The sequence below is a fragment of the Ascaphus truei genome, chromosome 2 (genome assembly GCF_040206685.1).
Source record: "Ascaphus truei isolate aAscTru1 chromosome 2, aAscTru1.hap1, whole genome shotgun sequence".
Taxonomy (NCBI): Eukaryota; Metazoa; Chordata; class Amphibia; order Anura; family Ascaphidae; genus Ascaphus; species Ascaphus truei.
In genome coordinates, this window is record NC_134484.1 from 349,118,499 (window position 1) to 349,134,613 (window position 16,115).

At 40.0% G+C, this 16,115-nt stretch overlaps 1 protein-coding gene across 1 annotated transcript in view; it reads right to left on the minus strand.

Moving 5' to 3' along the window:
- Positions 1-4,986: 4,986 nt before the first annotated feature.
- The window catches only part of SKAP2 (src kinase associated phosphoprotein 2), a 325,224-nt gene continuing 314,095 nt past the window's right edge, over positions 4,987-16,115 (minus strand). Inside the window, exons 12-13 of the mRNA XM_075586827.1 lie at positions 6,573-6,674; positions 4,987-6,250 (exon numbers count right to left, since the gene is read on the minus strand). Coding sequence (XP_075442942.1) covers positions 6,582-6,674 — 93 coding nt within the window. The 3' untranslated portion in view covers positions 4,987-6,250; positions 6,573-6,581. The remainder of the gene's footprint in view (positions 6,251-6,572; positions 6,675-16,115) is intronic.

A 16,115-nucleotide genomic window follows, 5' to 3' on the forward strand; every position in this document is an offset into this window, starting at 1 on the left:
GCTCTGCTAAATTTTAACAATTTTCTGCCAGTGCCTTGGCCTGGCAAAACCCAAAATTGAGGTTCCCTAGGGTCAACCTCTTGGTACAGTATGGCTGGTCCCATAGGTGTTATTACCCCTAGCTTAATTTATTTTACCCTCTTATGGAAGGCTTCAGTTGTGTCCTCTGGGGAATATTGACCCTTCGCAGGTAGGAGACGCCCTCTGGCTCCACCGGATCCACCGCAGACGGGACCTTCGCTGCTCCGGCGTCTTACTCGGGCGTGGCACTCCTCCGGGGCTCCAGGATGCACCACGGACTGTCAGAGGGACGCCTCAGGATCCTGACTCCGCCTCAGGTTACCGGTAAGCGATGGTCTCTCCACAAGTCTCTGACGGCTTGCCTTATCTTCTTCTGAGGAGGGCAGGGGCACCTCCGGGGAGCGATGTCGGGGCGCCCCGCTGTCCCTGGCGGCTATTGGCACGGAACTTGCTCGTTCCCGCGCCACCAGGGGAAGCGCACCCAACCCCCCCAGGGCAGTCCACTCACCCTCCCGGTCATCAGGAATGGATTGCACGGGTTCCAGTCCTGGAACCGGTGGGAACATCTCAGTTCTTACCGCAGTTGGCACTGATTCCGGACTACGTGGGCATCCGGGCGCAATGGCTTGGGAACACGGGCCCACTATGTTGTCCACGGTAGGGAAAGCTGTAGGGGCCGCACCGGTTGGTATGGAGGCCCGGTCGTTGGCCTGGATAGGTACCTCTGGCACAGGGCTGGCAGGCCACATGAAGTAGGCCCCGCAGTGTTGGCACTGCACAGTGTGGCTAGCGTCGCCTCCAGGGAGCCGGCTATGCGAGCAGTTACAGGTGGTGCTGTCCATTCACCGTGACTACCAGGTAGCCTCCTCGCAGGTGAAAATTGTCCATCTCTAGTGCAGACATTTTCTCCTTTTTAGATAAGGTAGTGTAGGCAGAGGTTGCACTGTACATCTATTCTCTTGCTCAGCTCTGTGGAACTGAGGTGGGCAGCTTGTGTTTAGCTCCTCCCAGAGCAGGAACAGTCTCTGATTGATTCTTTTTCAGTGCCCCCTCCCCTAGGTGGAATATAGGGCAGGGTCATGACAGAGCAAGCTGTGACTTGGCTCTGGCTGAGCCGGTCACAGTGGTGGGCGGGGCTTAAGCTTGCAACTTGATTTGCAAGCCCATGTGGTCCCGTTTTTCAGACGGGAACGCCATTTTGAGCACATAGAACCATGCGGTGAGCTCCAAGTGCAGGAGCCACCATTTTGAGCAGCAACAAAACAGTCCATGAGGGAGAAGAGGTACACAGGGTCCCTGGCGACGCCTCAGGGGCCCGTTCCTTACATTGAATTTTGAATTAAAGATGGTGAGGGTTACCACGCTCCCTGGATTTCCCGTCAGGGTGCGCCCCAACCACTCTTCTGTTTTAAATGAAGGGTACACGTTCCCTGGTAGTTCCCAAAGGGTACACCCCAACAGTCTCTTTTTCCTTATGAGGTGTATCCATGTTCCCTGGTACATTCCCTCAGGGTATGCCCCAACATAGTCCTTATTTTTGGTAAGGGTCTAGGCAACCGCCTCCCTGGTGTCGCCCCAGGCAGAGGTTTCTCCCTTCCTTAGCTTATAAAATGGGTGCCCAGGGTCCCTGGTGAGGCATCAGGGGCCTGGTCCCTTCTTCTTCTGTGCTGCACTGCCTTGAAAGTCTGCCCTGTTCTGCATCTCAGCAGCACCTCCAAATGTAGTGCTGCTTTCCCCACCCCCGCCCCCACCTCCTCTGGGAGATCTGGCCCTCACTACCGGTGCCATGGTGCTACATACCTGTTAGGTTCCAGGAGATGCTGAGGGTCCGTGTTGGTATGGGGAAACAGGACAAACTTTTGGATGTCTTCAAGCTGGGTTCTTCTTTATCTGGTGTAACGCCTCCATTCACAGCAGGCTCCAGTGTCGCTGGAGACAGTCCCTACTGTGAAAGTCATCATTCATACCAATACCCAATAGACTGTAGACTCAGGCATTGGTATATAAAACAGGATCCTCTTTATTGCAGAGCATCCACTGCAGATGTTATTACAGTGAATGCAGTCCATTATAGCACAGATCCCTGGCTTCTGGATGGTGCCTGGCCTTCTCTCAGAATTGAGGCCTTGCAATCCTGCTTGGTATTCTGTTCAGCCCCCTAGGGGGCTGAAAGCACATCTCAATCCCAGCAGAGAGAGACTTGGACTGACTATAATTTGGCATGCCTCCTCCCTAGTACAAAGGGGAGGGCACAAGGTCTGCACCTGGATTGGCTGCACACAGACCAAGTGTCACTATCACTCAGGGAGGCTGCCTGAGGAGGAAAACCCAAGATAACAGCCTGCAGCTATCAGGACTTACGTGACAGGGAGGGGCAGAAGGATAGCCAGTACCAGCCATGGCTACATATATAATTCAGCTCCAGGGAATCCTCAGTTACCGAGATATGGCACTTACCAGTTTAATTGCCAGTGTCTGAGCTCCCATAAGGGAATCAAAATGGCTGCCAAATCACATGTGTCCCACTGGGTCCTCACAACGTGATTGGGGAGGTGGATAACATTGCAGATTCCAAATGTTTATGAAGAAACACAGGCAAGTAAACCGTAAAGTATCTTGGGAAACGGGGATCATCAGAACTAAAATTTGAATGCTGTAAAAATAAAAATCAGTTTACAAGATGGGTGGGATTGCTGCTTTAATTTTATTACAACCCAGGAGTACCCGGTATTGAAGCAGGGTCAGCGTCAGAAACAGCCTCTGTGATGGGGAAGGCTCAGGACATCTTCAGGTTGCAATAGCTAAAATACATTCGTACCTTGTGTTCTATTTTATGAGTCATCCAGTTACTCTGATGACATATGGAAAGAACGGAGTACCGCTTTTTGTTATTTACAAACTCACACTTTCACTTATTTTCTAAAGAAGTACAAAATGATATATAAAAGGGTCTCTCCCATTTCTCTTCCTTAGGCATAAATATAACACCAACCCTTTGAAAATGGAGTCTGAAGAGATTTTCGGAACAGTATCAAACTTTCTAAACTTCAACCACTAGTTTTTAATAGCACTTCCAACAATGGTGCTATAATAATAATAAAAATAATAATAATGAAAAATGCTTGTTCACATGTAGACCGCATTTTTCTGGTACACAGTGTAATATTGTTTTTACATTACCATGAAACAATGCAATACAATTTTTATTTAATCGCCTATTATTGCTCAGGGAAGCCCTCTTTTCCAGCTTCCCAAGCTCTCTCATTTAATATGTAAACCTTATGTATAAATGCCAATACTCACATCTTGAGCCATGATCACTAGAAAGAATTTGCGGTGTGTGTTGTATTTTGCTTTCAGAATGGAATAAGCCTCATTAGAAGAATGCACTGTGACACGCAGAATCTGTATACATTCATACTGTAGCTCCTCCTGCTTTACAGACATGTTGGGTAGCACAGGGGTTAGCATGCCTTCACTCACACATCAAGGACTTCCCATGCCAATTTTATGTTCATATGCAAAAAGCACCCTGGAGTACATCAACATGTCTCACACAGCTTCCTTGACTGAATCCCAAGTCTACCCAGTCGTACATCAATGTTCAAACTGCATAAATAAAGAATATGGCCACAGTATGAGGTTTGAAAGACTAGGGGTCCTCTATTGGTATTTAGATTAGATTGCACTGTGGATGTGCAGTGTGGGCCTAATGCTGGTCTACAATATATTTAATTTACGGAAATACAGTTAGAACCAGCATTCAAATACATAGAACTTGCATCTTCACAGCTTCTTAACGAGCACCTTATGTTACAACACAGTCATTTTCAAACAGTAGCCCCTAAACATGAATTGCTGATTTTAACTTGAACCGCAATGTTCATATATTCAACGTTTGATTCCACACCTTCAACATGCACAAATTGTCCCTGATTTAGGCTACATTACTAGAAGGATGCACATTCTTAATTATCATCTTTAACTACACAAAACATTAAAATTGTACCTGATGAAATGAGAACGTTTCAATGTTATTTCTAATATTGCGACTTCTTTGCATACATTCCATTGGCAGCAACGCTGTATTTCTTCATTGTGCTTGGAGGCCAGATGGTATTAGAATCATTTACATCACCTTGTTGTGCTTAATTACTACAATGAACACACTATTTTCCAAATTAATCATAAGAAGGTAATTTCATTAGTAACACAGCAGGTTGTTGAGTTTTTAGCATCATAACAGGTTTGCAAACAATTAAACTTTATTTGAACCTTAGAAATGTGCAGGGTGGAACAATCTTGTAAGGCATAGCAGGAAAAAAAATGTACAGCACATGATTTTATTACGATTCTCTAATAGGTATGCCAAAGCTATATTTAAAAAGAATTCCTGTCAACTAATTAAAGGCATGAATCACATACATTGTGGGTTGAAAGGAGGATTTTTTTTTTTAACCTGTGGAAAACTGACCTCTGAATTTACAGTTGGATAATTATTGATTTAGGGTTTACTGAAAAAATAGCTACATAATTATTTAATTCGGTGGGATCTCACATCACTTTGTGTTCACAACTAAAATATATTATTATATGTGTGTCTATATATATATATATATATATATATATATATATATATATACATGTAGAGGTATCAGTACCGTGTTAGCCGAGCGATTGTAACATCGCCGGAAGAAGAGATCAGTGTATCTCGAAAGCTCGCACAATTAAAAGCATTTCGTTAGCCACAGAACGGTATCATCTATTTATTTTTTGATTATATATATATATATATATACACACACCATATACATTTTAAGTTATGGTGGGTGAAAAAGGCAACAAAAAACCTCCACCGTTAGCATATAGCCAATAAAGAATATATATATATATATATATATATATATATATATATATATATATATATATATATATATATATATATATATATATATATATATATATATATATATATATATATATATATATATATATATATATCAGAATTAAATCTAATGTGTGTGTTGGAGCATTAAATAAAAAAAGATACACTGTCTTTTACTTGTCAATTAGACCGGAACCAAAGGCCAGGCCATTATATTGATCAGTTGGTAAAGAACTCCCTCTCCTGGGCATCAAGAGAAAGGACTATCAATAATTTTTAGTGGTGAATGAACATGTTTCTGTGTACCTATCAAGTAACTTGTAGGGGGAAGGGCTGCAAGATTTTAGTTTTGTCATTTATGTCAAACATCTGCCATCTGCTGGCCACTTAACACAGTGCACCAGCCTGTATTACTAGAGAGAGATGTGCAAAATGTTTGGAGCCCTTTGCAAACCGTGCAAAATTAACCCATGATTTTGTGCCAAAAAAATAAAAAATTTGCAAGTTATTTTTTATTTTGAAACCCTGATCCAGATCCTGACATAGGGTTTGGGAGGGAGAGAGTGTCAGTGAGTGAATATTGAATTTAAATGGGTACTCTACTAAATAGGTCTCTTACTGATTTCGCTATTTTTTTCGCCCTGATAAGCTTGGCGAAATAGCTCAAAAAATGTGCAAACACAGTTGGGATAGTTCTGCACCTCCTATTATTAAAATATATTTTGGTTGACATATATAAAATGCATAGATATTTTTTTTTCTCTCTCCTGATATGTGGTTGTTGTAGGAAATATCAAGAAAAAGATGAAATTCCCCTTTTCCTTAAACGTCGAGCAAAATAATACGACATTACTACTCGCAAGCATCAAGCTCTAGCCCTACATGCAAAAAAAAGTATGTCATTAGCACAAATTAAGTGTTTAGATATGCAACCAGAAAATATTTGAAAAATATCTTTACCATCAATTTCTTCTTGGAAAAGGTACAATAAAAAGTCATGGCAGTATTAGTTCCAAATGTCACCCTACATTAAACATGTCTGTCCTGTTTATTGCTTTGCACTGAGAGACATCTCTCATATTTTGGATGTTGGTAGGGCCTCTAATGAGTTGCAAAATAGGCTCAACCAGAACAGAGTTGAAATACACGCTAACATAATACGTATGTGCAAGTCATTCTTTTTATCTATGTATAATTATTTGCTAGCTCTGCTAAAAAAAAAAAAACATGTCATTTAATACGCAAACCCTCCTAAAAAAATATGGTTATATTGCACACATTTGTTAATGAAATGTTGTTCGCGACTTGTGTTATTCTCCCGGTGCTTCTAATTAAAGATGTTTCCTAGTGAATAAAAAGGAAAATAGCAGTGAAAAATCAAATACACCGCATTAGTTTTATCATACATCATAAAGATCATAGTATTGGAGGCAGAAATGTCTGATTCACGGCAATGTACAGTAGCACGCTGAAGAAACGCAATGTGGGGGGCTATTGCATGCAGACAACTAATGGAGCAGTATTAATTAAAGTGTTAAAGCTATTTTTTGCCACAGTCTTTAAGTTAATATAACTGCTGCAGAGGTTTTAGGAAGGAAATGCTTATAAAACAGAGAACAGGAGAACACATGAGCCATTATGGTAGATTGGATTAAAATGTACTTACCCAGGCCTCTCAAATATCATACATCTCCATTATGTATGCTTTAGGCACCAAGCCAATGCTTCCCTTCATTTCTCCTACCCACCAGCCATAGATACTGTACTCCTAATTCAAAACAAGACGCAGTATTAACCTTTTGCCTGGCACACATGTAATATCGTTTCATGCAAAGCTACTTTGAAATGTTTTTGCCCCATGTGAGGTCTTCCAATCACGGCAACAAGACCCGTGTTTAAAATGACACCTGCTCTTATAAACTTTTGTCTTGAAACGCTTGACATAGATCCTGAAACAAATGGTTAAATATATACAAATAAGGGGAGGAGAGCAGGGTTAACCCATGCAGTACCAACACAAGGCTGTGCCTCTAGCAATGAAGGAATTAGCAGCTTCGTTTTATTTTCAATATGCCACTGCTTCAATGGCTCATTACACGTTTCGACCAATCCATTCTACCTACAATGCCATTGATTTGTGATACAATTTATCAGGTGCTGTACTTGTAAAGAGCAAGTATATTTGATCAAGCTGTCGCTCGTGCTCTTCACTGCCTTTAGCTTCTTCCTCATGTTCCTTTGAGCAGTGATCTTTTACCTGATATGTCCGTTTGTGATCATTTGCAATGTCAGCTTTTTTTTTTTCTGCTAGAGATCGTGCAAATCACTGTCCTCTTATTATACTCCCATTGCAACGCATTGCTGAGTATACTTCGTAATAAGCAACAATACTTAACATGCTAGTCAACTAGGAAGAACATAGTTACACCCAAATAGTTTACTAGATTTATAGAAGTAAATAAGAAATGGTAATCAGACAGACAGACAGACAGATGTGTTAGGTGCAGGGAAATGACCAACAACTAATTTTCCATATTTACATCAATAATAATTCTGCAGTTGGACCAGGTTCATATGATAGAAAAACAATCGCATATAGTGTGCACATTTCAATGTAAAAGGCGCAGGTAGGACTTAGGGAGAGCCAACAAAACTCCCACAGAGTGTAAAACTAGAACACTTCTAAGAAGTCCACCGCACTTAGTACAGGGGTGGCACACTCCAGTCCTCAAGGGCCACCAACAGGTCAGGTTTTCAGGATATGCCTGCTTCAGCAGTCTTCAACTGAGCCACATGTGCTAAAGCAGGGATGGCCTAAAAACCTGACCTGTTTGGTAGCCCTTGAGGACTGGAGTTGGCCACTCCTTGCTTGGAATATAATATAAAAATACACCGCAATGTTTCAGGCCCCCATGGTGCTTCCGCTTGAGACAAGGCCATGGAGGCCTGAAACTTTGCTGTGTAATTTTTGTGTGATCTGCCAATTCAAGGTAAGTCTTTATTTATATTCTAACTCCAAGTACTGCAAACTTCTTTGAATAGTTTTAGTTTTACATGGATCTCTCATTTTTACATTTCTGAATATTGTAAGTAAATAAAAACACCCAAATGAGATCCATAGGTATGTACAATCCATATTATTAGATAAAGTGTTACCTCTATATCCTAATTGACAAGCAACACCAGGATTACAAATAACATTGTGATATAAATTGTTTAGCTTGATCTAACAGTGTGCTTACCATATTTAACAAATACATATAAACCACGTAAATACAAATGGCATGTATTTTTTTTGCTTACACAGGAGCCAAGATCAGTTGTCTTAGTGATAAGAGGAAGAAATATTTATTGAACGGGTCATTTATAATGCTACAAATGAAGCAGATGTTTTTGCACCATTAACCCAATGCAATGTTATCTACCTCGATATTTATCTAAAAAATACCGCAGCTCCATTTAAAACAATGGTAAAACGTGTCTTATCCGTTTAACCCGTGCAATCTTTTCTGCGCTATTTCTTGTGTAAACCAGTGTTAATGTGGGTAATTATGCCTAACTATATTTGTGTTTACATTAAACACTAACCTTGTACGTTTGCTTCCCCTTTTATGAACTTGGTAAGCTTCTCCTTCCTTCACCCTACTCAATGGCCTGTGCTTGATGAATAATAACTATTTACCAGCAAGTCATTAAAGTTGTAATGTAATTGTGCCAATTAGCAGGCATGCAGAAACAGTCCATAAACACCATTAAAAAGTCACACGTAAAATGTGTACAGTAGGTACATCATTCATATTACAATAGCAGACAAAATGAAAGAACAAAGCCTTCAATAAATGCTGTAATTATGAGATTTGTACATGTGCCCATGAAACCTACCTGCAGGAGAACACCCAGCCACAACACCAATGACATCATGAAAATAGGCAGCACATCGTACACCTGACCTTTTCCCATTAGGCTAGATGCTGTTTTAAGAACTCGTTTTGGGATGCGATGAAAATGAGCTCCAATTTGAAGTGGAAATGTGTTATAGCGGCACCTCGGCACCTCAGAATGAGTTAAAAAAAAAATAAGGTCCCTCGCATTAGGAAGGTAACAAGAGTAATTAAAACTAATGAGCTGGAAGGCCTCATTCTACCTAGTTGCAACCTCATTTCTCAAAGGATTTGGAAGGCAGCTTGGTGTGTGGACACTAACCGAGTAATTCCTGGTGACATTGCGCACGCCTTTGAACTAGGTGGGATGACCTAAAATGATAGTGAAATTGTGTCTATTAAAACTGCACTCGGAGAGGAGCTGCTGGGTTTTAATTCACACTGCTGTGCTGGCAGGTCCTGAACTCATCAATCTTGTCCCCATTTTATAATACCCCGATGTCATAAAACATTGTGATCCCTAAATACCAAATACTGTAATACATAGTTTAAAAGCAATTCCAATTCCAATCATTCAATTATTTGTATTTAGGTTTTTAACATGCTCTGGTAGAAGTCATCCTGGCTCCCAAGATAGATTCCGTTAATAAAATTAAGTATTATCACTGCTTCTGTAGTTGTCCTAAATTACACCCATTCCGGGATAGAACTAGATGCCACCGGCAGCTTCACTACTTCTGTTTTCCCACTTGTAATGCATCAGTCCTACAGTATGTGTGTCAGTGCGACTTACAGTGCACTAGAAGTTATCCTGTGGCTATATGACCACTGGGGACTTACTTACCATAAAATAGAAAAAAAAAGGAGTAAGGGGAATAGCACCTTAGCCCAAATAATAAAATGGCAATACATTTAGGCGAGATAACAACCAACAATAAAAAAAAAAAAAAACTCTTTCAAAAAGATCCAGTTTTTTATATATATATATATATATACAGTGTTCGACAAACCTATATATTTGCTCGCCCCGGGCGAGTGGATTTAACCCCCGGGCGAGTAAATATTGGCCCAAGCAGCACACGTTTGGTACTAGGTGGTGAGTAGATTTTTTTGTGTGGCGAGTAGATTTTTTGGTGATTTGTCAACCACTATATATATATATATATATATATATACTGTATATATATATATATATATATATATATATATATATATATATATATATATATATATATTTATATATATATATATATATATACTGTATATATATATATATATATATATATATATATATATATATATATATATATATATATATATATATATATATATTGTCTTTGAAGTAATATTATACAAATTTGCTCAACAAAACAATTCTGTCTTTGAAAAAAAAAAAAAAAAAACAAACAAAAAAAAAACATCTTGGCTGTATTATATACAGTACCAGCCCAGAGCCTGCAAATACTCCAATAGAATAACATAGAAAATAATGACTTACAGTATTACATAAAAGTGTGCTAAAAATGGCATAAAATAACGGGCTACTTCAAATGGTTGATTGCTGCGTTTAGCCATATGTGTGCTATGAGTCCATATAAGATCCCAAGCTCGAAGCCTACATCTGGTATACCTCACTGCATTCAGCTCTTAACATGGTCTGAAAAGCTAACATAGGCGAGTGAATATACTTCTGAAAGACTGATAAAATAATGAAGAGTCCTGGAAGCTGCAGGAAACCTTTTTAGTCAATTTACAAGAAATATTGCATCCCTTTTGAGGACGTGTAATTATTTTCTATTAATCATGAGCTATAAAGCTGCATTATGCGTTTATTCTGTTATCACTAGCAAGAGGCCTGCAGTCAGCCCGTGACAATGTTCGGTAATTACTAACACAATGCTTCTTTCCCCTGTCAGTAATACTATCAAGATGTAGAGGTGTCATAACACTTACTTTACCATATTATAGCAGCACTCAGAATAGGATTTACTATCATTCAGGACTGGTAGCAAAGGACATTGTAGTATCAAAATTGATCAAAACAGTACTCCTGCCATCAGGAGTCATTTATCTAGAAGTAGAAGCTGCTCTTGGCAATTGTTGCGTGCATCCATCCCTGCCCGGTTTAAATCTTTATATACATATAAAAGCTTGGGAATGTGTGTCTGATATAATGTTTCTGAGTTTATATCTTCATTTAGAGTTGAATGCCATGATTGTCTCATTCATATAACCAGAAACGACATGGTCTTAAGGTGGAAAAAGTCTGCCACCTCTGTGAGCTTTCTCCGTGCTCCCTTTAGGATGCAGTACGTACACTTGCAGATGTAGCCTGGGTCATTGTTACCGCTGACACGTTAGGGTGGGATATTGTGTTATATTTCCCGTGATCACGGTCATTGAATCCTATGGAAACGCTGCGATATGTTACATTATAACGCAATATTTCGCGTGATCAGTGGCAAAATAAAGCTCGATACATATGTAGCTTAAAGTAGCAGGGACTTGGCACCCCTGCACTTAAATGACATAAGAATGGACTATTGCAGTATGCAGTATGACTCTCGGCGAGCCTATCAATACAAAAAAAACATAATTATGGCGTGTATTCCCATCATTCATGGGCCAGGACACGTGGCATTTTTTTACTTCACAAAAGGGCAGGGTTTTCAGACGTGAATGTCTTCTGGATTAAAAAAAATAATCCCAGTGACGAGACCAGTGTGGTTCAAAGCCAGGACCCCCGTGGGTCAGATACTGTATGTGCAGAAAATACAATAGGGAGAATGCTGTGGGTGTTTTAAAGGTCACGCCGGGGCAAAAAAAAAATATATTTTTGCACAAGGTAAAAAGATAAACCTTCTAATAATTTTGTTTAAATAATTTTTTTTAAAAAGCGCAATTATTTGTTCAATGTTGATGTCCATGCTGCTGAAGCACACAGCCTAAAGCTTACACCCACAGATCTTAGAAAGCAAAGCCACGAGACCTTAAGAATGTGTGGCAATAAATTGTTAGAAGACACGCAGTCTCAATTTTACAGCCGGCAGTATAACATCTGGTTAATCAGCATTTTCTGCTTCTGCCTTCACGCCGGAATTTCAAACACCTTCGAGCTTTAAGCTCAATTTGCAGATCACGTACGATGTCCTCCGTATTTTACAGAAATGAGGTATTGTGTGTTTAATCTGCATCGGGTAATGAGAATGACAATTAAGGATGTATTTCCTATTTGGTATGCTCATGGAAATGGACATCACGGAAGGCAAGGTGAAACCGATTAAGGCTATATACTTCCAGATGTTCAAAGCTGCTTCTAAGTAGAGACCAAAACATGTTAATGGAGGCTTCAGTGATTTCAGATGCTGACACACTCACACATGAAATACAGTACCCTCTTACTGCCCCTTACACTAAAACAGGGGTGCGAAAACTCTTCTCCCTGCGCCCCGCCTGCCTGCTCTCGACCCCACCCCCTCTACCCCCTGAACTCGGCTTAGGCGTTAAATGACGCTGCAGGGTCATGTGATGCCACGTTGCCATGGCAACACGACATCACGTGACCCCCGCGGTGACATTTGACACCGGGTTGCCATGGCGACGCGCCGCCTGAAAGTTAAGGTAAGTAAAGTTACAGAGGCCTCACACGATATCCGACATCTAATGTAAACGCCTTTGGGGAAGCGCGGGTCCTCTGTAACCACTGTGTCCCGTCCCGCCCAGAAAATCTTGCACCCTCCCCAGTTTGCACCCCTTGCACTAAAACACCACCACTTGGGCAATAACAGTTCATTAGCACTATGGGCTAAGACCTTCAAGGCAGAACTGGCAAGGGTTACTTTATAGGCGCAGTCACACTTACGTACAAAGAAAAGCATCTTGTAAACGATGTAATTAGCTTTGTCTAACAAATAATGACAGAAATATGACCCTTTTTCCATTTATTATAAACCTATCCCAGTGACTGTTTGTTTGTGCTTCATAGAGGATGTCACCCTTATTATACACGTCCCCCTCCTCCTCAAATGACAGAAGCAAGAGAAGGGGGGGAGGGAGGAGAAAAGAGGCTTCGTCCCATCTTCCTGTTATAGTGAAAGGCAAGTCCTGCCCAACTCCCCATGACATCACACAAATAGTGGCGTGGCACAGAATGAATAAGTCCTACATTTCAGGCGACACTAACAAGTATTGTAAAGTTATAAAAATACTTAGAGTTTCCTTAAACAGGTCAGTGTCAATAGGTGAATTTGGTTTTAAGAGGGAAAGCTTTTTTTTTTTTACATTATACCTAGGAGACAGTCTTTGTGTACTGGAAGGGTATAAAAGTATGAATATACAGTGCAAAATTTCCATTTTAAGATATATCTTCCTTCCAATTCCAGAGCATGAAATTCTAAATGTTGGCTTTTTTCCCTTAATCTTTGTGCGTGGGCAGTAGAGGTGTGAAACTGTTCAGGATATGGTTCACAGGTTGTTGTTTTTTTTTCAAAATTTGTGGACATTTTACTAAAATTTTCCGGGTGTTATTGTTATAGAAAGGGTGCAAAATGTTTGGCCTTTTATTCAAATTTCACAGAAATGTCACAATTTGATGAATTGTTGGTTGAGTTTGTTTTTTTTTTGTTTTTTTTTAAAACAAAGGAAAAAAACTAGGTCACATGACCATTGTGACTTGCCGATTGGTAAGGTGACTTGGAAGGCTCATAAATCCCTGATATGCAAACTGTTTTTGCCAACTATTTACACATCTCCAGTGGGCACTTTCACCAGTGGTTTGGTTTTGCCGGAACTTAATTGGTTTTGTAAAAAAAAATATAGAGGAAAACAAAACAAAATAAGCAGGAAAATGTTTTTACCTTTTTTTCAAAATGTTTGCTTTTGCGAGCTTTTTGTTCTCAAACCTAGAAGTTCACGCAGTTTATTAAAAAAACAAAAAACAATTGGACCTATTTCGGGGTTCGGCTCATAGCGCGCTCGGAATCACAAATTCCAACGTTCGACTCCAACATGAACGAACTTTGAAGTTCTTCGACTTGACTAAAAACAATAACATTAACAAAAAAGATCAAATTTAAAAAAATATATATATATTTGAGTGGAGTTTACACACCTGATACTAGAGAGCTGGACTACATTATTTTGTTAGTATAATAATAAAGAGGCATTTTGTGCACCCACTTTGCCCATCATTTGTTGCACCTAATTTAAAGGCATTTCCATAAACATGTACTCATCGCGCCCATTGTAAAGAAATCCTCTCCTGACCCAGCCCAGACTAGGTTATGCTCTTTTCTCACTTATGACACAACTAAAATCCTCTTCTTTTCCCGTCTTGACTACTCTAACCTTCTCTTAGTTGGCATTCCCCTAGTCTACCTGCACCAACTCCAATCCATCCAAAATCCCGGCGGGCAGCTGCCGGACAGCACAAGGAGCGCCCCTGGAGGATCCTGAGACTGCACCTGTACAAAGCTGACCCCCCCCCTTAAATCTCAGCCCTCATCCCCAAATATATACTTAAATATTCCCTATGTTCTGCCCACGACTTTGCTTTTTCTGCCTTATCACACCTCCTCTCTCTCCCATGTACAAGACTTCTCCTGTGCTGCCCCCTGACTCTGGAATTCCCTACCATGCACCATCACACTCTCCCCCTATTTTCAGACATTTAAAAACTCTCTGAAAACTCACCTTTCAAGGAAGCATATCTGACATACCCTTAAAATCCAACTCCCCCCTCCAACCCCATTGGGGCCAGATGTGTGGCTGGACCAATCGTCATGCTACTGTATGTGACTCCCCCTAACAACCCTACCGTCCAACTTTAATGGGATCAGCTTTCAGGCTGGACCAGTCTCCCTCCTGAGATACACTTCATCCCACAATGAGCAGCAACTTTACCTTTCTGTTTCAACATTGTCCCTTTTCCCTCTAGATTGTAAGCCCTCACGAGCAGGCCCCTCCTTACCTCTCTGTATCTGTATGTGCATGTGTGTCCTTATTTGTATTTGCCTGTCATTCTGTTTCTGGAATGATCTGTACTCCCCACTGTACCACGCTGAGGAATATGCTGGCACTCTCCAAATACACAATAATAAGGCATTTCCCCATAAAAAATGAAACATTGTAAACAGGGGTTTGTAGCGGAAGATTTTTAGATTCATTTTTAGACTTAAACTCCCTCCTTTTTATAATCACAGCTGAAACCTATTCCTGGTCCTCACATACCTGTAATTATATTAATATACATATTGTATCACAGCGGCATTTTTTATAAACTTGTTTGTCAACAATCATCTCATTTGTTTTGTTTTTTTTTACAATAATACCGTACCATACTTACATATATTCATTTACCATTTTCTTGTACATGTGTTTTTCAATTGAAATTACAATTTGGTAAAAAAATCTACAGTCATTTACTATTTGGGAGAAATAGTTTTTTGGAAGACCCATAATGCTTTGGTGAACTATTTTTTTGAGTTCTGCAACTTCATAAACGCTGCATTCATCAAGACCTGTGTACAGTACGTTGCAGATAGTAAAAATGAGGCTACATTTGATGAGCTACTAAAGTGTAGTAAATATACCTTTATTAAATTGGGAAGCAAATTCTATCCCATCGTGTTGCTTATTGGGACTGGTGACTTACCACTTTAGTGTAAGAGTTTTGCAAGGTCTAGGGGATAAGAATACTGTGCAAAGCGCTTTGCTGTATCCCCCCCCCCCCCCAAAAAAAAAATTCTTTTGGTGTATTTGTTGACACAATGTGACATTTATTGGGAATCAGCGATAAAGACTATTCTTAAAAATCGGTGTTTTTGTTCTATCTTCTGAAAATGATGTTATCACAAGTGGTGGGTTTGGCTTGCGAAACGCTTTAACATTAAAATGATTTCACGGTGTTGCAGGATCCCTTGGTAGTGAGGGGGTTAAGAATCAGAACCGGAAGATTTCATATCCAACAAGCTGTATAAATCTTCACTGGATCATAAACACCAAAGAAAATGTAAACACATGATTTATTATCTCATTATTTAAAGATGGATGAGTGGCCCACAATGTAAAGCAGCTCTGGGCTGCAAAACAAATGTGCACGTTCTCACTTTGGGTCCAGTATGTACTGTATACCGAATCACGATTGGTCCTAATTGACAGTTCAGAGACTGTACATGGCATCCATAAATAAGTATTCATGTTACATCAGAAGGTCGTTGTTTCAAATGTATTCACTTTCTCATTAAACTTTGTGTGTTGAAGAAAATATACTGCTGCTTTTGAAATGAAGCATTGGGTGTTTAAGAAACTTCCCACAGACAACCAGCACA